This window comes from Penicillium malachiteum (genome assembly GCF_028827825.1).
Source record: "Penicillium malachiteum strain IBT 17515 chromosome Unknown utg000004l:1.0-4883003.0:1.0-4884900.0, whole genome shotgun sequence".
Lineage (NCBI taxonomy): Eukaryota > Fungi > Ascomycota > Eurotiomycetes > Eurotiales > Aspergillaceae > Penicillium > Penicillium malachiteum.
The window spans coordinates 4,353,605-4,376,238 of record NW_026643097.1 but is presented as its reverse complement, the minus strand read 5'-3'; the positions used below and the strand labels follow the sequence as shown (position 1 = coordinate 4,376,238).

The following is a 22,634-nucleotide window of genomic DNA, read 5'->3' as shown; positions in this document are numbered from 1 at the left end:
CAATCTCCGCGATGGAATCAGAAACTGGGAAGCATAAGAGCCGACCAGAATTGAACCACCAATGAGCAAAAGATTGGAAACAATTTTTGGTAGCAGGAAATATGACATAAAGGAAGGAATGATAGCACCAGGGCAAACTCATTGTTGAACCTCCTTCCCAGTATTCGGCGCATTGCAACAAAACATGCTGGCATTCAAGTTGACTGTGTAGGCCAAGAAAAAAAGAGGTCAAGGCACATATTTTAGCTGCACAAATAATCAAAGATCGAAGGAACTCACAAATTTCTGGCGGGTGAAACAATCTAGATCCACCACATTTTAAGCGGAAGCCTGTTCTCGGAACCTTTGATCTCGAGAAGTCGTTGCTTGACAGCATCAGGATCATCCTTTCCTGGCTTAAGCATCGAGCGCTCCTGTGTAATCTTCGAGCCACTCTGCATGCCGGAATCGACGGACACATCCTCATGGTGACGAGCACGAACAGAGATCAGGTGCGAGTAGTAAATGGATGGGTGAATGGATACAGGCGTGGTCGAACGGACATACTGGTAACTCTGCTCATAAATCATGTTCTGAAGCTCATCGGGCTTGTGGCCAATCTCATCAAGCACGACCTTGTAATGAACTGGACGTGCAGTTCCCTGGAGAGCGGCATGAGCATAGAGTAGGAAGTCCCAACCATGAGGACTGGTGACTTCACGGTCAATCAGAGTACCGGGGAGAGGGTTTCCATTCCTGTCGCAGGTCTTCGGGTCCTTGGGATTGGGGAAGGCTCGAAGGTGATGGCGCTTATTGGCAATCACCACACATAGCTTGCCGGGTATTCGACCAGACCACAAGCTTCAGCTGCAACTCGACGGATTGCAGGGACCTCACGATTGAGAACACCCTTAACCTCCGAGTCCGAAACGCCATCGCGGAAGTAGTAGATATGCTTTGGGGGAAACTTCTTTTTCCCTACCGTATCAATCCACTCTTTCAGAAGGGGCCCCAAAATCTCTCGGATGTTCAACTCCCGAATAATTTCGATCTTGTCTCCGTTACACTGAGCACCTCCCATGTAGCTTATGCCGTTGGTGTCGTTTGAGATACACATCGCCGCCAGGGATGGCGTCCACACACCCAGAGTGGGATGGGTGACATCGCCACCGATTATCACCGAATGCGGACGAAGAGTTGTTTTCTTGGAGGTTGGAACTACACGGTTGGTAACACCACCAAGCTTGGCATTGACCTTCATCAAAACATTGGAGTTGTACTGAGGTTTGTTCTCCTTGCAGCGGACAGAATGCAAGACCTGAGAAGGGACTCCGAATCGGCAATCAGCGGACTTCTTGATGCGAAGATAGACAAACGCATCCTTGAGAGGCACTATGATGATCAGGAGCTGTGGCTCTTTTTTCCATGCATTTCCTGTCTTGTCATAAAGCTCCTTCATTGCTTCGCCAACATCCTCCTTCATCTTGATCGTCATGGGGCGGCTTGTGACATTACCGCCATGCTGTTTGTAAATCTTCACAAACTGATCCAGCCAGGCTTGAACTTGGTCAAAGTTGATGTCATTACGAGGACCAACAAAATAACCGATTCCCCAAGACTGCAGTGGCTCCGTGTTGGACTTGAAAAACTTTTTTCCACGAAGATCCCAGCGAGCAGTCGTACCCGGATTATGTTTAGCGTTCCCAAACTGGATCTCGGGGCTAGGCAGAAGTCGAGCTTTGACCTTCATCATCTCATGCCCAATCCTCATGCCGAAGCGAGTCAGATTTGGATCCGTGTCGTGCTTGAGAAGCCCCTTGCAGTTGATGATGTGATTCAGACGTTCGATGGGCTTCTTTGCAGTGTATTTGATCATGTCAGAGGTCTGAAGATCCGAAAGCTTGAAAGGCCATCGCTGAAGCTTCTTGATAAGCAGAAATTCTGCAGGGTAAACGACGTTTTTTGCGGTCATTTTCACTAGAGGTAAGAAGGGAAACTCAAGATAAACATTGTACTTCCATTTAAAGTAGCCCTCAACAGACATTCTCTTCTCGCTGCCAGTTGCTCGATCCTCGATAGTGAGCATGTACTCCCTAGCATTTCCATTGACTAACTCCTGGATCTGGAAGCTCTTGTCCTTGAAAGGACATTCCTTGTAGTCAGGTGTGACTCGCAGACCCTTGATGTACTTATTGAGTTTGATGAATTCCTTGGTTGGCCATCGTTGCTTGTCTGAATCAATTCGGGGACGGAGCTGCTTTGCCATGTCAGCCTCATCAGTGGCGTCAAGAAATGCCTCGCATTGTAGCCATAAGGCTAATGCGAGAGAAGAAGACGGCATGAGCAGCATCCAAGTTTAGCAAAAGGCCGTTGACACAAGGCCGAATCATTTGATAGATTCCGCGGTAGCAACTAGCACCCGAGTAGCCTCCAAGGGCGTAGTGGAACTCATAGTGCAAGTCCCTGGTTTTGGGGTTCTCAAAAAGACCATGGAAAAAATAGGCTCGCTTGTGTGCCACGAACTCCGTCGTCGGCCAATCGCGGAGCAAGTGGTCAAGGAAGTCTGAAAATCAATCAGTTTAGTGCAATTAACATTTCTAAAGGTAAGGAATACATACTAAGTGCCTCAATGACGGTTGAATCGAGGGGGCGCTTCTTTTGAAGCCAATGATCGATGACACTCAGGTAGATCTTGCGACGAGGCAAAATCGAAATCATCAGCATTTCACGGTGAACGTTACCCTGAGTGCCTGATTGGCGTGTCGAACCACCCTTGTACTCGAATTTCTCATGGATCCCTTTTTCGACGCAGATAAGAGACCTGATATAGTAAGTACTTCACTCCCCAGGAAATAGTCGTCATAAACAACTCACCAAGCTGTCTTGGCCCCATCATAAATTGCATCAGGAAGCTGCTTCTTACGGGAATCACAATTGAAGCTGCGGCGAAGAACCCGGCGATCTGCCTCATTGCCAGGACCAGAAAGAACAACAACCTACAGAATTATTAGCTTATTTTTATGACATTCTTTACCAAATCAAATGTAACTGACCTCATACTGATACACTGGCTTCGTTGGGAAGCTTGTGATCGGCCAGGTGTTCATAGCAACTTCAATTTCCTTGCCAGACGTGTTGTATCCAGGACGTTCCATAGGACGTATTTCCTCGCGCTATCCAGAATAAGCGTGGTTAGATTAGTATATCTCTTATGTTTTTGTACTATCAAGCAAGAGAGAGGGGTTGGGAAAGGAGACGGAGAAATGATCTTGAGAACTCACCGGCTCACGGTCTCGCATGAAACAATAATATGGGATATAGGGGGGCAGTCATCTGGCCATGTCCGGGGACTTCAAAGTCCACGTTGACGTAGTCTTTAGGAAGAGACTCTGCAGCTCGAACCAGAGCTTCCTCCATCTCCTTAGCTTGACGCGGAGGAGGAACATAGTCGCGACCTGCATTTCTCTGAGAAACAAGCTGACGCTTGGAGGGGGAGGATCCAGTGTCGGAAGAACCAGCATTTCCACTTCGTGGGCCTGTAGCCTGCATTTTGCTGCCATGGCTGCCATGGCTACCATGGCTGCCACTGCGGCTAGAATCCATCAGAGACGTATCCGAACGGTTTCCGGTGCTGTGTGCCTGCATTCTGCTACCACGGCTGCCACGACTGCCATGGCTGCCACTGCGGCTGCCACTGCAACCAGAATCCATCAGAGACCCATCCGAACGGTTTCCGGTGCTGGGTGCCTTTCCTCCACCAGTCTGACCATGAACCTCTTGATCTGTCGGCTTCATCGTGTCGATTTCTACTTGAAACAATGAGAATTAGCGGGAAATTTCTCTCTTGCAGGCATAGAAATTCAAAAATGTGTGATATGATATTGGCGAAAACTGAAGACAAGACAACGAAGTGGGGTGTGTGGTGTGGTGTGCAAATGAGTTTCTTGAAAATGCAGGAAGATAGTCACCTGAGCCCAAGAGCGTTTGTATGGCTGTTACCTGTGAGCTGTCAAACTGTACCTGGAGTGAAATGACACGAGCTGTGCCGATATGAAGGGTTGTATGAGAAGAAGCAATGTAGGATATGAAGATGAGAAGCAGGAATGAGTAGATGATACGAGAGGAGGGGATAAAGAAAGAAAAGTAGAAAAAATTCAGAAACCTGAGGGCTTGCTGCGATGATATTTGCCCAGTTGCCTAATGCAAAAGGGTAGATCAGCGAGGCAGTTCAGATTTCGGTGTTGGTGCGATGGGGTGGAGACGAAGGTCAAGAGCGAAGACAAAGGGGGCTAAGTGGAGGCTTGATGAAGAGGCTTGATGAAGAGGCTTGATGAAGAGGCTTGATGAAGAGGCTTGAGGTTGAGGAAGGAAAGAAGGGTATGAAGAAGGTATGAAGAAGGTATGAAGAAGGAAAGGCGTAAAGAGGAAGGAGAAGAGCTTTTATAGTAGGCAGGTACGATGGATAGGACCAAGTTGCCCAGAAGGACGAAGAGCAGTCACGAGACAGAGAATGAGGAAACAACAAGTGAGTGAAATTACATCATTTAAATCAATGGTAATTGCCTGGAAATTTCTACTTCAATCATATCAAGTCAGCTCTATTTGTAGAGACAAAAGGAGATCTAGATTGCCGTCAAACTCCTGGAATCCAAGGACCATGTTGCTCTCTCTTAATCTTTATGGTTCATTGAATAACTTCATTGAATCAAATAATCCTTATAGAATCTCTCATATTATTCATTGTAAGATGTCAAATGAATGTTGTGGGAGTAGTATGGCTATGTTGAATTACCACAGTCTGTTTATTAGGGCACGGTATCTGAAGGAATGCACGCTGTCTTCTAAGCTTATTGAAACCTTGGAATGAGAGAGCCACCTTTACATAGCTCAGTCACATTGCTTGCGGTAGGAAACTCAGATCAGTGCTTCAATTTTACCATATATCTTGCATTGATCGAATTCTCACCTTGGTATTGGGTTAGGCTTCTCATCAATAGTAGTATGACATTGTAGGTAGCCATATAACATTAAATACGTAGTAAGTGCCTAATGGAGCTATTCCAATCTTAGAATACATTCAAACAATACCATTCATTATCTCATGACTATTACTTTTTCATACCAAAGTCTGGAATCTTTGAATAGCTAGTGATGATGATGACCACCGCTATCCTCTCTGTCACTGGCAATACTAAATCTGTCTCTTAAATTTGGTCTATGTTGAAGCTCAGATTCTCTCAAAAGCTCATGAGGTACACAAGCCCACTTTGCGGTGACCAGAATTCAATCAGCTTAGACTTCTTTTCATTTGTTGATATACTGCATGATTCAGGGTCATGTCATATTTGAATGCAGATAACAAGTGTAGTCCATAAATCCATGGACTCGGCGGACTCAAGTTATGTCTTGAAAACCGATCGGAACCTCATATTTATCCCAATAATCTTGCACAAATGAACTACATCAACCTAGTATGAAGTAAGCCGGTAGGGGATATCCGTTGAGGTACCGTGGGGACATACTGTGGACAATGTGGAGTGCCCTATGGAATGCAGTAATGTGACTAATGTCTCTGTGCATTATGGATCTAGGACTAATTTTGATCACCCCAAAATAAAATCCCAGATAACAAGTAAAAGAGCATCAGGATTCAAGATGTTCTTACTTTTTTTCGAATTCATTTCTCCTTATTTTTTACTTTTTCTTCACTTTTTTGAAGAGATAAAAACACGTAAAAATGCCTTCATTGGGCGGTATATCATGGCAGAAAGTGATATACCAGAAATCTTCAAGTTCTCCCCCACCTGGGCACTTAAAGTGATACTCTTGAGTTACAAGATTTTATTCTCGCTATTCAAGGGGAATTTCAATGGCCGGTGCTGCCAAAAGAAGTATGCCGGGTAACTCAGATTCGTCTAAGCGCCGAAAGGTACATGTGAAATCCAGATGCTGCATAAATCAGGAATTCTGACATGATCAATAGGGCGAATGGAAACAACAGCGCAGTCGGAATGACATCGAAAGTGGTGAAATCGGCGTCTTTGTGACTTGTGAAAAGGGCAAAGAAAGTAAATGCTGCGCCGAGGTTACAGATATCTTCTCCGACGTGAGTGTCTCACTCTCATACAATATGCAGCAGCGGGGTGTCTTTTTTTTAGGAGAAAAAGGAAAGAAATTATATTAACCCGTTCTGATGGGATGTCTGATCTCACTTGCTTACTATGAAAAATCAGATCATTGAAAAATCAGCCGAACATGGCGCAGATGAGGACTCAGATTCCGATGATGCTGATATCGAAGCCCAAATTCAAAGAGAGCTCGAAGGCTTGAGCGCCAGCAAGAAGAAATCGCGTCCAGTCCAAACCATGCAGCTAGATATGCCCTGTGGTACGTTCTTGCATATATGAATGACGCGGCTATTGCGCCTTCAATTCGAAGACCAATCACATACTAACTCTCCATCAGTTATCTTTGCCCGACTTAATGATAAGTCAGTTGATCCAGTTGAGCTAGTCCATAAGCTGTGCGTCGATGCACAAGCCAATCCGGATAAGAAGCAGAGCCGATTCATTAAGCGGTTGACTCCGATCACCATGATCAGGAAGACTCTGAGTGTGGATCTAGAAGCCTTCGCAAAGGAGATTCTCAAGCCACACTTCCACTCCGGAGGTCCACCAAAGAAGGTCTGTTCCCTGTCATACAGCCACGCTATGGGCTTCTTCTTCATAGTATCGGCAGGATCCCGGAATTTCCTTTTTCTGCAATTCCTAATTTCCAAAGCTGACTGACCTTGTGCTGAATAGTATGCTATCCGACCCACTGTGAGAGGTAACAGCAAGATCAATCGTGATACTATCATCAAGACTGTTGCCGATGCCGTCGGCCCTGAGCATCCTGTGGATCTTAAGAATTACGATTTGACTATCCTGGTTGATGTTGTTCAGGTAAGCGTGCTTATGATGCATCATAACCGGCCTTCGCGAAGTCTAACTATCTCTTCATAGAACGTCATCGGAATGAGTGTCGTAGGAAGTGATTATGATGATTTGAAACGGTATAATATTGCAGAGATTTACGAGCCTTCACCCAAGGGACAAGCGACACCGGCCAAGACTGAGAGGGAGCCAGAAGTGAAGCCTTAGCGTGAAGTGCATTAAAACGAATTCCCATCTGCACGCATTCAGACATGAAATACGAAAACGAGAAAAAGGATCACTACGAACCAAAATCAAATCGCTGCACATGCCCAGCCTTGCAGGTGGCATCCATAGTCAGGCCCAATTTCCTGCTAACCCAGGGGCCCACGTTTCTTACACATTCATCCTGCTCAATGCATCAATCATACCCATTTTATTAACCTTCAAAATCATACTCGTGCTTCGTATCCGCGAGTTTTTCTATTTGGCTCCACAATACATAACAGAGTTTGCAACCCATTTTGGGTGTCGAGTACTCCGTAGAAGAAGCCGAGAACCCGAACACCGTCGATCAATGGAGTCAGGGTCTTCCACGTCTACAATAACACGGGATTTATTTGGTAACGGCCATTTAGTATCGTAATTGTCCCGGTGCGTATAGTGGATAATTCGAACTAATTAACTCCGTTGTATGCCCGTTAAGTCGCATTGTGGATCCCATTTTGATTAATTTTCGCTTGATGGCACATGAACATAATCCACTAACGCATAATGTCTCCCAATTACATCTAGGCAGCCTTGTTCATGGATATAAATTCGTCAGGAAGTTCTACCACTTACTTCTTTTGTTCTTCAAGATCCACACGGGTAGACCCACTAGGAAATTCGGCAAGAGACAATTGTTATTGGTGGATTCTTAGTGCTCGGATGCACGATATCGCTGAGAGCGGGATCCTTAGGCGAGATTCTCGGACGTATTTCTTCTTTTCTTTAGTCTTTGCTCATCCTGGTTCAAATGCTCAAGTTATTAGTCGCTCTTGAACTTATTTGCAATTTAACAATTTACCACGATGTTATGGGTCCATGGGTCTGACACGAATCTTCTCTCGGTACTCACCTTGTCGTACTCCGTCTATCGCCTATAGAGTACGAAGTGGTCAGTACTAAGTGGTCCATTTTCAAACCTCGGGTGACCTCCACCGTTCCATCTCTCGCGTAGCTTAACCTACTATAGTCCTATGTTGGAGACAAGGCCCGTGGCCACTTTCCCCTAATATCCTAGGGTTACCGTGGGCATATGCAAAGATGGCGGTCTGGTGGCTCCCCTCTCGGTTCTCTCTCGGTTCTCTCTCCACTGTTGAATGTGGATTTCTATCTAAAAGGCAAGGTAGCAAAATCCTTAAGCGTGAATGATTTATGTAGATCAACTATCTCCTCGGAGTATGGGTCGCCTAGATCTTATTCTTGGTGATCTACATTCAGTGCATATTTCCTTTTTCTGTATATCGCTTCTTTCCACCTGGACACCTGGTCACCAAACTACATATCGGAATGCATCTGTCTAATGTGGTCACACAATCTATTACTATTCCCCCGAAATCAAGGGAACATAACATGGACACTCGAATTTCGCATAAATCTAACAGGGTAGTCAATGGAGAGGAATATCAGAAATTGAATGCCGTCCTCTCCTTACTCTTCCCCTCCACAGTTCATGTGCAACAATCCCAGAATATTACCGGCCGAACACACCTACTCCGCCATCTACTCCTTTCAAATGGGGCTCGTTTACTTCTCAAGGGCTCTCCTTCACGGGGAATCCCTCTTCTTCGAAACGAACGCTATTCTTTAGAGACAGAAGCCCGGTTCTTAGCTCTTCTAGGCCAAAGTGCCAACCCCTGCATTCCACAACTCTACCATTATGACCCTCAAGGCAGGTTACTTGGATCCGCCTATTTAATACGACAATATATGAAAGGAATAACTCTATCAGAAATAAAGACCGAAATCACACCCCAACAACAAAACGACATCGACCGGCACCTCGGGTTCCTGGCTAGTACAATCGGTCAAAATGTGGCACCAGCATTCGGCTCACTACAACAAGTAGCCACAGGTACAGGAAGGCGCTCCTGGCGCGAAGTGTTTTGTGCCCTTTTCGAAAGTGTTCTCCGTGATGCCGAGGATATGTTCATTCACCTCCCCTACGCTGATATCCGCCACGAAGTGAGCCGGCTCTCTATCGTTCTCAATGAAGTTACATTACCACGTCTGGTGGTCTTTGGGTTTGGACGACCGTCACATGTCCTGCTGGATGAGAATTCTCATCAGGTCTCTGGTGTGGTGGATTTCAGTACCGCATTTTGGGGCGATGTGTTGATGGCGGAGATATTTGAGAACCCTACCACTGCTGTGCTAGAGGGGGCTGGTTTACCATCGACCAGGACTAAGTGGGAGGAGATACGGCTATTGATGTGAGTTATAAAATCCTCTCTTTTCTCTCTTCTTTGACAGCAATACTCGACTTCAGGGCTCTCGCTATGATATTAGTATTTCCATGGGTGTGCGCTAACTTCGAGATTCTCATACCTAGGTATTCATGTTACCGACTGGTAACACAGATCACTATACAATATTATCGCAATCGAGATGAGGCGAAGGAGTTTGATGCGCGCCGAAAACTGCTGGCGAGGATTACGGATATGGTTGCTTTGGAGCCAGTAGCACCTGCCAATGGACAACGCTGAGGAGCCCCTGGAACCGATCGATTGACTCAAGTGCTGTGATTTTGAATGGTTAGGTGTTTGAGAAATATCCTTTTTGCGAATCCTGCATATAGACATGCATTCAAGCCCCTGGTTAAATCCGATGGAGTAACTCGGATGCTACAGTGATGAAAGTATAGCCGGATGTGGAGCCGTTATATAGTTTTCGTTCGGCATGGGCCGGATATCTCAAGCCAGTGGGTTTTCAAGGCGCTTACATTAAATTGCATTTGGTCAAGGTCATATCATGAGAGCGATATACTTATCATCTAAATTTTATTTCCTCCCTTTTCAATACTTTAAATTAAAGACCAATTAAAAGGTCCAGTCTCATATAAAATATGCCCCGGATGAATAAGGCATTCCCCCCTGCGGCGTTACGGAAAGCGGGGCAGATCCTTTTAGTCTCTCCGCCATGTCGTCAGCTGCAACTTGAACTGTTTCTGCAAGCTTGACTTGCTTCTTTTCTTTGTCCATAATCTGCCACCCAAAGGTAGCACACCATGGCGCAATTCTTACGAGGCAAGCAGGCTGGAATTCAGAAAGATCTCTCAGAGGGCTTGTCCCCAGAGCTTTTCGCTCTTGACGACGTTTGTCTTGGCGCCCCAGGCAACTTTTTTTTTATGATGATGAAGCTAACGCCCTGTGATGCTAGTTTGAGCGATGTGGTCTGAATTCTCAGATTAGCGTGGTCGCATACGATCCAGTTCAGTCCCTCCTCGCCGTCGGAACCAGCGATACCCAGTTCGGGAGCGGTCAGATCTATGTCTTCGGTCAACGGCGCGTGTTGATGGTCTTTAAGTTGCCGCGCAAGGCCTCGGCCAAGTTCCTCCAATTTTGTGCAGACAAACTCGTCAGCATAGACTCCAAGAATGAGATCAGCATTTATGGGTTGGAATCGCGCCGCCTGGTGACCTCTTATGCACCACCGGGTCAAGCTACTTGTCTTGCGACAGATCCAAGTCTGGACTATGCCTTTATTGGATTATCAAGTGGTGGGTGCAATTGATAACAGAAGGAACAAAGAATGACTATATTAATTATTCTTCTTAGGCGATGTGATTGCGTATGATCTCGACCGAGAGTCCCTCACCCCTTTCAAAATCCCCAACCTATGGCTTGCTCAAAACCCGCGCTCTCGACTGTGTCCCGTGGTATCCCTTGCTTTTTCTACCAGAGATATTGGAAAGATCTTAGTTGGTTATCCCGAAGGAGCGGTAACTTTCACCTTCAAGCAAAATATTGCACAGAAATACTTCATCTATGAGATCCCTCCAGGGGCTCCAGGTGGCGATCCAGCAATGGCTTCGAGCGGCCCACGCAGACCCAGACTGATTGACACTATCTGGCATCCGAATGGAATTTTCGTATTGACTGTACATGAAGACAGTAGTCTTGTTCTTTGGGACTCCAAGGAAGGCCGCAAGCTTCATGCTAGAACGCTCCAAGCTACTAATATTGATCAACCGGGCGGCGGTCGAACAGATGCAAGCGAAGCAAGTGGACCCATCGAGCCCATTACCAAAGTCACCTGGTGCGCCAAAGAAAACCCGGATGATACAGGTCTCCTCATAGCTGGTGGAAAGCCCGTTCAGGATGTCAATAAGGGCCTCACATTTCTCGACATGGGTCCTACACCTAATTACCAGACCTCTTCCTGGCAAATTCTTAGCGGCTATCTAGAGAGGCCAAGGCGCCAGATAAATATCCCAATCCCACCAGGTGCTGTTGCAAGCACCTACTGTTTGATTCCGCGCACCACTCCATACTTTGCTGGGGCTCATGACCCCATTGCTATTCTTGCTGTCCTTTCTTCAGGCGAGTTGCTCACTATGAGCTTCCCAAGTGGTCATGCCATCACACCGACAAATATGCTTCATCCATATCTGACCTTCGTCCACCCATTTGTGAACAAGGCGACTGTAACACCGGTTTCTCGCGACGTCTGGCTCGGGCTGAGAGAACGGCGGTCACAGGGTCCAAAATTCGTGTTTGGCGGCGCTGAAGCAAGAAACCCCCCTCAAGCGATATGAGGATCGGAATATTATTACCACTGCACACGCGGATGGTACTATTCGTATCTGGGATGGAGGAAATGATGACGAGATTGAGAATGGTGACACAGTTCAAGTGGATTTGGCTCGAGCTGTAGGCCGAGTCCGCAACGTTGAAGTCAGCCAGTTGTCAATGGCGAGCGGGACAGGTGAAATATCAGTTGGTTTGACAAGCGGCGAGGTTGTTGTCTTCCGCTGGGGTAATAACGCTGCGTACGGCCAAGAGGAAGCACCGGGGGCCAATCAAGGTCCCGGGCGCTTGACTCCAATCACCAACCGGACAGATCCTGGCCTGAAGACGGGAATGCTTCCATTGACGCTATTGAATATGCAGCAAGGAAGTGTTACGGCGTTGAAGCACAGCCCAGTTGGCTTTGTCGCTGCTGGATTTGAGCAGGGAGGATTGTCTATCATTGATTTGCGTGGCCCGGCTCTCATCCATACAGCACATCTCTCAGATTTCCTCAAAGCTCCAAAGAGGAGCAGCTTCCGAAAGCCCAGTCGCTCAGACAGCACACCAGCTGAATGGCCTACTTACATTGAATTTGGCGTGATGACCTTGGAGGGCGAAGGTGAGCACTATTAAGCTCCTGCAGATGCATGGATAAAGCTAACCTTCTTGACATTTAGACTATTCTAGCATTTGTTGCTTCGTTGGTACCAACAGAGGAAATGTGGCGACATTTAAGATTCTTCCAGCGGCCAATGGAACATACACTGCGGCGTATGCCGGACTTTCCAATGTCGAAGACAAAGTTATTAAAATAATTCCCATTGATACAGACTCTGGTGACCAGGCCCTCGCCACACCCAATGCTGTCGCTGGCTTGAGAAGCGGAACCAAGATCAATGGTGTTGTGATTGCAGTCACAGTCTCAGGATGCCGCATATTCAAGCCGCCAACTGCCAAGGGCGCCCACAAATCGTGGGATGATTACCTTTGTGATTCGGCTCAAGTTGTGAAGTCCGAAGGACGAGGCTATAGCGTGGTTGGACTATTCGGCGATGGAAATGCTCGCGCATTTTCTATTCCTGCGCTCAGAGAAATCGGTTGCACCAAGATTAGCCAGATCGCTGACATTCGACGTCTGCCAGAGGCATGCATCACACCCACTGGTGGTGTGATGGCCTGGGCTGGCCCTTCACAAATTGCTATGTTCAACGTGTGGGGTCGAGGAACTAGTTTGTACGTCTTCACCTGTCTACTAATAACGTAGGAGAAGACTCTGTTAACATGATATTTAGGGCCCCCTCCCAGGACCGTCTCTACGACCCTGCAAAATTGCTGCCCGCTCGTCCTACGATCACCAATATGCAATGGATCTCCGGCACACAATATATCTCACCAGCCGATATGGACATCCTAAGTACGTTTATCCTTGCCAGAGTCAAATACAGCATTATCTAACCAAGATTAATTACAGTCGGAGGCGTTGACCGTCCACCTTCCAAGCGCATGGTCGAGCAAATGAAGCTAGAAGAAGAAGAGCAGCGCAAAGCCCTCCGCGAAGGCCGTGCAGCGCCACAAGCACAGGGTAGTCAAGAGGGCTGGGGAGCATACATGTCACGCCAAGTCCAAGAACGCACGGAGCGTCTTGGGTTGGTAGGCGACACAATGGATCGACTTGAGGAAAATAGCAGTAACTTTGCCTCGGATGTGGGCAAGTATGTGAATAGCCAAAAGAAGAAGGCTATCTTTGGCGGTAAGTGATCTTCGTTTCTCTCGTCCACTTGGATCTTTCTTCCTTGAAACTTGTCCTGTCTTTGCTGTGATAGCTCCCCCCGCTCTAAAACCCCCTTGCATATTTGACTTGAATGGCACTGACCGGTTTTTCTATAGCCCTGGGCTCGAAGTTTGGAATCTAGTTTTTAGTGTTTGTGGGAAACCTTGTACAGGAGGACGGCTCAGGCTTAGACCGAATTACTCAAAATGAAGCTATTCGTTATGGATTCACCCTAGGTTTTTTGGTGCCCGCGGGCCATTGTAGTTGTAAATGAGTTTGATTTTACGAATTGATGAATTTACAGGTCGTTTAGTATATTAAAGTTGCTCATAATGTCGTTATACGGAACCATGCATAAGAACCCTGGCTGTAGCAACTTGAAGTCTCGGCTTGGAAGCAAGCTGGAACGGTCCGGGCATTCCAAAACGCAGATCAGCATCATGGAGGCAAGCTCCCACAAATGGCCATGAAGCACGAGCTCCAATTCCATTCGCAATGTACTTTGTAGGGTCAAACATTGAAATGTCTTAAGGTCACTACCAGGTGGATAGTGCGAGGAGAACAGCAGCTGCTCCTACATACTCTACATTACAATCGATATGTTCACGTCAACTCGAATAGATCTACGAAGAAGATATTCGAAACATAAATTCTATTTCGGAGCCCTGATCAACGCCTTGGTTGGAAAAGGGATATTGTTCAATAAGATCCAGATGTCATAAGCGTAGCATACTGATTGTCGTCATGCATGGAAGAGTAGAAGAATGGAGCAAAAAAGGTGCAAGCCAGGGATGAGAACGGGGAGGGAAGAAAAACAAAGAAGTCAGACCTGATCGTTACCCGGGCAATAAAATCATATCCAGGGCACAATCTAGTGCACCATGACCTCGGGTTGAGGCTGGTGAGCAGGCTTGGACTCATCCTTCTGCTCGGCGTCATCACCCATCTCAACATCCTCGTCGCCTTCACCGCCCTCTTCTTCATCAAGCTCATCATCGTCATCATCACTCTCCTCCTCGAGATCTTCACTGCCAGCATCGGACATCTCATCTTCTTCCTCTTCTTCCTTGCCAACTGTTTCCTCAGCACCTTCCATCTCCTGATCCTCACCCTCGTCAGGCTTGTTTGCCTCCTCGAGTTCCTTGACAAGAGCAGCTTCCAGCTCGGCTTCTTCTTGACCGTAGGCATTGCTGTCGTCCTCAAGGTTATCAGCCTCGGGTTGGTCAGGTGGGTACTGTGCGGGGGCAGATTCGTCCGAATCCCTAATAAACAGAATTAGCATGCATGGAATAGATACAGAGCGTGTATAGTCAGAGAGAAAGCATACCATTTGATAGCGAAGCGAGTCACACGGGGCTTCTCAGCAAGGACATTACGGCGGATACGGTCAATGGCAGGCTTAGCCGGTGGGTCGGCGATCAGCTCCTCAGAGTCGTACTCATTGTTGACATAGTAACCGACACGAACGAACTCGCGGCCATCGTAGCTGCAAGTCAAGAGGATAACAGTGACACCGAGAATCTCAGAGGGAGGGATGCGCTTCAGATCGGGGGCATCGGCCTCGAAGATGAACTTGTTTGTTCCGACCGGGATGGGGCCAACGAGAAGGGAGTCAAGTTCTTGGTCATACTCCGATCTAGGGATGTTTGTTAGTAATATGAATCATCGGATCGAGAGGATCTGTATAGTGTTGTGACGGCTAGGAGGGGCAATGGGTCGGGAATAACATACGAGGTGGCGGATCCGACATAGGTCAACTTCCACTCGAGATCTAGGGATTGGGCATTAGTGAGTAGTCATTTAGAGTAAGGAAGAAATAAAATACCTTTTTGCAATTGTTCCAAGCACTCGAAAGTAATTTCAAATTGGTATGATGCAGTGAAAGTGGCAGGGTTGTTGAGGATTTTAACCCCAAGCAGAGAGACGACGGACATTTTGATAGATGGGGGGTAGTGTATGTACGAAGGGAAGTGTAGGACGGGGAACAAGTGGGAAGGAGGTGTGGGCACACTTTATAGGGCGGGGTGGGATGGAACGGGAAAGGAAAACAATAATAAACAATAGCGAGAGCTAAAAAAGACCGCTAACTGATCTACTCTTTTCGCTTTTTTCACCGCAAGGAATGTAGTGATCGAGTTCTATGCGAGGGAGACAAGAAACACGCGCGCGCGTCCCTTGCGCGTTGACCGCCCACGTGACATGCAGACTCAGCTTCAACTTCGCCGATTTGGGATTGGTGCACCGAGTCACTTCGAGTTGGTCAAGGTCCATTCAATCTTAGATGGTGGGACAACCAGTGAATTGATTCAGTGACTGATCACTGAACTATCTCTTACTTTTCCTCTTCCCCCTCCTACATTCTCCCTCATCTACTTCTTCTATCCAACTTCATCTACCCCATCTACCTTTGTTTCCTTGTTGCTTTGTTACCTTCTTCAAGCTTCCCCATTTTACTCATTTATTGCTGAGCGCATCAACAGGGTTTCGCTATCTTGACCATGGCGGACAGTGACGCTGAGCAAGCCTTCTTTCAGGCTCAAGCTATGGAAGCTCAATTGAACGATCCTGTCGCAAGTGAGGATCACACCCCAGACAATGACGATGATGACGAAGAATACGACCCCTCCAAAACTCTGGACGATCAATACCAGCTTTCTTCCGAGCCTTACCAGCATGAAGGTATCAATGATACTGAAGATACCGAAGATGTGGAAGCTGATGAAGCTGATGCTATCGATCCCATTCCCTCAGAAGTCGAGACTGGCGCCGTCGATGTTGCATCGGACCCTTCCCAAAACTCATCGCGCACCGAGTCTCACTCATCCTCCCCAGCTCCACCCGCAAGTGTCGCCGTACCCCAGCCCAGAACGATTGGGGGATTTTTAGTTGAGGATGATGAGGACGAGGAAGACCAAGATGAAGCGGACTATGAGCCGCCCGCGGCATTGGAGGTGGATGACACAAATGCCATGCCTATGTCTGAAGATCCAAGCTCAGGAAATGCAATTCAAACTTCCCCTGATGTATCATCGCACATCGCTATGCAGGGCGTTACTTCCATGCCAGATGTTGCCCATAGTTCCTATTCTCCTGTTCCCGTTTCTAATATCGATCCCGCGGCTTCTGCCCAAGCTTCATGGACTGGCGCCGCCTTTGATGCGAGCCACCAGAACAGTACCGTTCCTACCCCTGTACCTGATGAGTCTGCTGCTTCCAGAGGTCGTTTGCCTCATGACCGTGTTGGTATCTTGCAAGACCGAGTTAACGAGGACCCTCGAGGTGATCTTGCTGCGTGGTTGGAATTAATTGCTGAGCACAGGGGTCGTAACAGACTTGACAGTGCGCGCGAGATTTACGAGCGATTCCTCAAGGTTTTCCCTATGGCGGTAAGCAGTTTTTTTTGGAATATTTCCTTCATTTCTTTCTGGCCTGCTTGGATATCCAAAATATGGATGAAGCTAATTCATAATTACTAGGCCGACCAATGGGTCGCATATGCGACAATGGAATCCGAGCTCAACGAACTCTTCCGCCTCGAGCAGATTTTCAACCGAACCCTTCTCACGATCCCAAGCGTCAACCTGTGGTCTGTCTACTTAGACTATGTCCGTCGCCGAAACCCCTTGACGACCGATACCAGCGGCCAAGCGAGACGGGTCATTTCATCAGCCTACGATTTGGCTCTGCAGTATGTTGGAATGGATAAGGACAGTGGAAACATCTGGACCGATTACGTTGAGTTCATTCGCTCTGGCCAAGGAACTGTCGGTGGCTCAGGATGGCAAGACCAACAGAAGATGGATCTACTGCGCAAGGCTTACCAAAAGGCCATTTGTGTGCCCACCCAGGCTGTCAATGGTCTGTGGAAGGAGTATGATCAGTTTGAGATGGGCCTTAACAAGTTGACTGTATGTGTTTCTCCCCATTTGGCGCCTATTCATTAATCTGACTTTGGTACAGGGTCGCAAGTTTCTCCAAGAACAGTCCCCATCTTACATGACAGCTCGCAGCTCCTACACTGAATTGCAGAATTTTACTCGTGATCTCGTCCGCACTTCGTTGGCTCGACTGCCCCTGTCGTTGGATCGGAGGGTGACGTGGAATATGCACAGCAAGTTGAAATCTGGAACCGATGGATCGAATGGGAGAAAGCGGATCCTTTGGTATTGAAGGAGGAAGACCCAGCTGCCTTCAAAGGACGTGTGGTCTATGTCTACAAGCAGGCTTTGATGACACTCCGCTTCTTGCCACAGGTCTGGTTCGGGGCTGCCGAATTTTGCTTCCAGAACGACCTGGAAAACGAGGGCAACGAATTTCTCAAACAAGGTCTGGAGGCAAACCCGGAGAGTTGTTTGTTAGCTTTCAAGCGTGCAGACCGATTTGAAGTTACATCGGACTCGGAGCAGGACTCTCAGAAGCGCGCCACCAAGGTCCGAGAACCTTACGACATGCTGCTTGATGCCCTCTACGAGTTGATCACCAAAGCGAAGGCTCGAGAGACTCAGGATGTGGCTCGGATTGAGGAGACTTTTGCGAGGGAGAACCCAGAGAGCCAGTCCACTCCAAACGACGACGAGGATGATGGTATGCCCAGCGAAGCCAAGGAAAAGCAAGCAGCCAAGAACGCGCAGGTCGAGGCGGTCCGGAAAGCCCATTCCGTTCAAATCAACTTACTTTCAAAGACTATTTCTTTTGCCTGGATCGCCCTTATGCGGTCTATGCGTCGCATTCAAGGCAAGGGTAAGCCTGGTGAGCTGGCTGGTTCTCGTCAAGTCTTTGCGGACGCTCGAAAGAAAGGCAGAATCACTAGTGACGTTTACATCGCGAGCGCCCTTATGGAGCATCATTGCTACAAAGACCCAGCAGCTACTAAGATCTTTGAGCGAGGTGCTAAACTGTTCCCTGAGGATGGTGAATTTGCTCTTGAGTATCTGAAGCATCTGATTGATATCAACGACATTATCAGTAAGGTTCAAATTCCGGTCCGTTCGTTGTAGAAGATTATCTAACTTGGTTTATAGATGCCAGAGCTGTCTTTGAGACCACCGTCCGCAGATTGATTTCGAACCCTGAGAACGTGCACAAGGCTAAACCCATCTTTGCTTTCTTCCACGAATATGAATCCCGCTACGGTGATTTGGTCCAGGTAATTCATCTGGAAAATCGCATGCGCGAGCTCTTCCCCGAGGATCCTGCTTTGGATCAGTTCTCCCACCGTTATGCTACTCCTTCATTTGATCCCACGGCTGTTCAGCCTATTCTCTCCCCGACACAGACTACTCCAAAGACTATGCAGACATCCATTCCTCAGGAACCCCGTGTCGACATACCACCTCCTTCTAGCTCGCCTAAGCGACCTTATCCCAGTGATGGCGATTATGAGTCTGATCGTCCCCGCAAATTTGTGCGTGCCGAGTCACCAATGAAGGCAGCCCAGAGCCGCCGCCTTGAGCAGCAGAAGCGCCCCCAACAACTCAATGGGCAGATGACATCTGCGTATAAGCCACAGGGATCACCCGCTCCCTTGCCTCGCGATGTTGTCCATCTTCTCAGCATCATTCCTCACGCATCCGCCTACAACATTGCTCGCCTTAACCCCGAGAAAATGATCGATCTTATCCGCCGGATTGATCTTCCTACTTCAATCGATCAGATTCCTTTACTCGCGAATGCTCGAAACACCGGAACAGCGCAAGTCCAAAACCAATACTCCGGTAAGATCCAACTTTCTATTCTCATCATGATTGCCTACTTAAAAAACGTAGGTTCCTACCGTTGAGTAACACTCTAGCGCGCTTCATCATTTCTCTCAACCTCTGTGCATAATATCATCACCGCTATGCCCCTTCTCAAAATTCTAATCGCCAAGGCGTGGATTCAATGACCCTTCACCGTCACGCAAATGCCCTTCGTCTTCTTCCAATTCCAATCTTCAGGTGAAACAAACGTCTTTGAAATTTGCATCTGCCGGCGTCGGTCTGACTCGCATTTTTTGTTTCGTGCTTTTTCTTTCTTATTCCCCTCGGCTCGGGACCTTGCGATCTTGTTATTTCCCTCTTCGTTATCTTCATATCTAGCCTAGCGGCTTTTTCACTGGAGGATTTCCTCCGTCCTTGTACAGTCCCAGACAGTGCAAATACGTCAATGAAAGGACCCGCCAGATCCCGGTCTGGTGGTTGTTTCTTATCATCTTTTCTTTCCCATTAGCTGTAATATCAGAATCTGTCACAACATCCAAGAAGTAATCTGAGCGTATTCCAACTTGAAGGATGCACAGTACATACTGGAAGATAATTTGACCACAGAGTACTCCGTAGACCGGTTCTAGATATCCGCAGCCCAATTTCATATCTCTTATCTATCTTACCCCGGACTATTCCAAGGTTAGATCAGCACTTGAGTGAACGCAATGCATAAAGTATAGGGTTTCAATAGTACTTTCACTAATCAACGTGCTTTATCTTCAATTTTTAATTGCTTTATTTTTTCTGTATTATTTTTAGAATATATTAAAGATTGATCTAGACTCACTCTCAATTGTACAAAAGTAGCTCCATATGGCATGACATCAACGGGCCAATAATGACGTAGTCCTAACAAGTCTTAACCAGTCTCACCTTCATGTATCTCGACTTATTGAGCTTATCCGGCAAATTTCATTCCGATTTTGCCTTGTTTTGGTAAAGGTGGGGAGATGCCGTTTGAATCGTGCTACACTTGTGTAAATCCTGCTATTTAGTCTCTCACTTTTCACCTCTCACTTTCTTCCACTTCCTGTCTTCCCAACCTACCTCCACCATGGCGTCTACTGATATTGCTACGCGAGAGCTCCAGAACCCCGTCGATGTTGCGGAATATCTTTTCCGCCGTCTCCATGAGGTTGGAATTCGAGCGATCCATGGTGTCCCTGGTGACTACAACCTCTCTGCCTTGGATTACCTACCCAAGTGCGGTCTTGACTGGGTAGGAAATTGCAATGAGCTCAACGCCGGTATGTTATAACCAAAGATTCCCATTGATTGATGCTTACTCATAACCACTGATCTTTCTCATAGGATATGCCGCGGACGGTTATGCACGAGTCAAAGGAATTAGTGCTCTTATCACCACCTTCGGCGTGGGTGAATTATCCGCTGTCAATGCAATCGCAGGTGCATACTCCGAGTTTGTCCCGATTATCCACATTGTCGGCCAGCCGACGACCAAATCACAGAAAGATGGAATGCTGCTTCACCATACGCTCGGAAATGGCGACTTTAATGTCTTCAACAAAATGAGCGCGGCGATTTCTTGCTATGTTGCCCGTCTGAACGACCCTCACGATGCCGCAGCCCTGATCGATAGCGCAATTCGCGAGTGCTGGATTCGCAGTCGCCCTGTTTACGTGACTCTGCCAACCGATATGATCTATGCCAAGGTTAACGGGGACCGCCTGAAGACACCAATTGACCTTTCACTGCCTGAGAATGATCCCGAGAAGGAGGACTATGTAGTTGATGTCGTTTTGAAGTATCTTCGTGCAGCCAAGAATCCCATCATTCTGGTCGATGCTTGCGCGATTCGTCACCGCGTCTTGGATGAGGTTCACGATCTAGTTGAAGCATCTGGCTTGCCTACATTCGTTACCCCCATGGGCAAGGGTGCGGTAAATGAGACTCACAAGAACTTCGGGGGCGTGTACGCAGGCAATGGATCCAATGCTGGAGTGAGCGAAGTGGTTGAGTCCTCGGATCTTATCCTCAGCATTGGAGCCATCAAATCCGATTTCAACACTGCAGGATTCACCTATCGTATTGGTCAGCTGAACACGATTGACTTCCACAGTAACTTTGTGCGAGTCCGTTACTCAGAGTACCCCGACATTAATATGAAAGGTGTCCTCAGGAAGGTTGTTCAGCAGATGGGAAAGCTCAGTGCTGCTCCTGCCCCTCCTATCAACAATACTCTTCCTCAAAGTGAGCAGTCCTCAACCAGTCAGACAATTACCCACGCTTGGCTTTGGCCCACAGTTGGTCAATGGCTCAAGGAGAACGATGTGGTTCTCACCGAGACTGGTACCGCCAATTTTGGTATCTGGGAAACTCGATTCCCGCCAAATGTGACGGCGATTAGCCAAGTACTTTGGGGTAGCATTGGGTATGCACTTGGATCCTGTCAGGGTGCGGCTCTGGCTGCCAAGGAGCTACACAACCGTCGAACCATTCTCTTTATTGGAGATGGCAGCTTCCAGTTGACTGTGCAGGAGATTAGCACTATGCTGCGCAACAAGCTCAACCCTATCATGTATGTTTTCCTTGCAAAAATTACCTGGTTTCAAATAGACAGCTAACTTTGACGCAATTTCCAGCTTTGTTATCTGCAACGAAGGCTATACCATTGAGAGATACATTCATGGATGGGATGCCAAATACAACGATATTCAGCCATGGGACTTCGTCAATATCCCTAAAGTCTTTGGTGCCCAAGATGGATACAAAGGATACCGCATCAAGACCAGAGATGAGCTGCACAAGCTATTCGCTGACCAAACCTTCCGCGATTCTGACAGTCTTCGAGTAAGTTAAGGATTGGATCCACAATACTGATTCAAAGAAATTGAGAATTATGGGCTAACATAATTTGTAGCTTGTGGAGCTGTACATGCCTCGCGACGATGCACCCGCCGCCTTGAAATTGACTGCCGAGGCCGCGGCCGAGCGCAACAAATAGGCCGGCGGCATAGTCTCTCTACACCGATGTTTCAACCAAATAGGACTAAGATCGGCAACTTGAACCCCGCGCAGTGGACTGGATCAGAATATTCTCCTTCATTCTATGCTTTTTACTATTTGTTTTTGCTTTTTCACGGCGTTTTTCTACCCAGTCTATTAAACGATTACGACTCCTCTCTTACTTCAGAACCAGAATGGAATTATTTTGATCCAAGTTGGAGTTAATGTAGTGGTAACCCAGTGGATATGTACGGAGCTGCCGAAGTATAGCATTCGAAGTATTAGTGGCCCTGTCAATGAGTAGTGGTTTTCGTATTAAACAGCACTTATACCACTATGTATCTCCGAGTTTTATCTGAACTTTGAAGGTGGCCTCAAGTGCTTATTCAATATGTTTTGTAAACAACTGAGGGCACATGTAGTACGGATCAGGGGGTACACGCCTAGTAGGCGCCGGACATGGCTAGCCACTCGGACCATGCGC

General features: G+C 47.4%; 7 protein-coding genes across 7 annotated transcripts; 5 read left to right on the top strand and 2 right to left on the bottom strand.

Annotated features, from left to right (window-relative positions):
- Nucleotides 1-302: 302 nt before the first annotated feature.
- On the bottom strand, nt 303-3,774 carry N7483_009715 (putative eukaryotic translation initiation factor eIF-2C4; the record flags this gene model as incomplete). The annotated part of the gene is made up of 7 exons (XM_057093142.1): nt 303-735; nt 804-2,295; nt 2,393-2,542; nt 2,598-2,800; nt 2,854-2,975; nt 3,033-3,152; nt 3,343-3,774. The coding sequence occupies 7 exons, from the start codon at nt 3,772-3,774 to the stop codon at nt 303-305; spliced, it is 2,952 nt and encodes a 983-aa protein (XP_056944316.1).
- A 2,074-nt stretch (nt 3,775-5,848) lies between these two features.
- On the top strand, nt 5,849-7,121 carry N7483_009714 (THUMP domain-containing protein; the record flags this gene model as incomplete). The annotated part of the gene is made up of 6 exons (XM_057093141.1): nt 5,849-5,908; nt 5,963-6,085; nt 6,213-6,366; nt 6,445-6,662; nt 6,783-6,923; nt 6,984-7,121. 6 exons carry the CDS (start codon nt 5,849-5,851, stop codon nt 7,119-7,121), a joined length of 834 nt encoding a protein of 277 aa, XP_056944315.1.
- Nucleotides 7,122-8,447: 1,326 nt separating this feature from the next.
- N7483_009713 (phosphotransferase family protein) lies at nt 8,448-9,643 on the top strand (the record flags this gene model as incomplete). Its single annotated transcript, XM_057093140.1, has 2 exons — nt 8,448-9,370; nt 9,490-9,643. The coding sequence occupies 2 exons, from the start codon at nt 8,448-8,450 to the stop codon at nt 9,641-9,643; spliced, it is 1,077 nt and encodes a 358-aa protein (XP_056944314.1).
- Nucleotides 9,644-10,164: 521 nt separating this feature from the next.
- On the top strand, nt 10,165-13,426 carry N7483_009712 (uncharacterized protein; the record flags this gene model as incomplete). Its single annotated transcript, XM_057093139.1, has 7 exons — nt 10,165-10,251; nt 10,317-10,656; nt 10,715-11,604; nt 11,669-12,287; nt 12,346-12,901; nt 12,961-13,082; nt 13,140-13,426. 7 exons carry the CDS (start codon nt 10,165-10,167, stop codon nt 13,424-13,426), a joined length of 2,901 nt encoding a protein of 966 aa, XP_056944313.1.
- An 884-nt stretch (nt 13,427-14,310) lies between these two features.
- On the bottom strand, nt 14,311-15,373 carry asf1 (nucleosome assembly factor ASF1; the record flags this gene model as incomplete). Its single annotated transcript, XM_057093138.1, has 4 exons — nt 14,311-14,701; nt 14,767-15,075; nt 15,171-15,210; nt 15,265-15,373. The coding sequence occupies 4 exons, from the start codon at nt 15,371-15,373 to the stop codon at nt 14,311-14,313; spliced, it is 849 nt and encodes a 282-aa protein (XP_056944312.1).
- Nucleotides 15,374-15,937: 564 nt separating this feature from the next.
- Nucleotides 15,938-19,265, top strand: rna14 (cleavage polyadenylation factor subunit RNA14; the record flags this gene model as incomplete). The annotated part of the gene is made up of 6 exons (XM_057093137.1): nt 15,938-16,825; nt 16,916-17,347; nt 17,400-17,486; nt 17,552-18,404; nt 18,461-19,153; nt 19,231-19,265. 6 exons carry the CDS (start codon nt 15,938-15,940, stop codon nt 19,263-19,265), a joined length of 2,988 nt encoding a protein of 995 aa, XP_056944311.1.
- Nucleotides 19,266-20,237: 972 nt separating this feature from the next.
- On the top strand, nt 20,238-22,148 carry N7483_009709 (alpha-keto acid decarboxylase family protein; the record flags this gene model as incomplete). Its single annotated transcript, XM_057093136.1, has 4 exons — nt 20,238-20,430; nt 20,495-21,722; nt 21,787-21,994; nt 22,065-22,148. 4 exons carry the CDS (start codon nt 20,238-20,240, stop codon nt 22,146-22,148), a joined length of 1,713 nt encoding a protein of 570 aa, XP_056944310.1.
- Nucleotides 22,149-22,634: the final 486 nt, after the last annotated feature.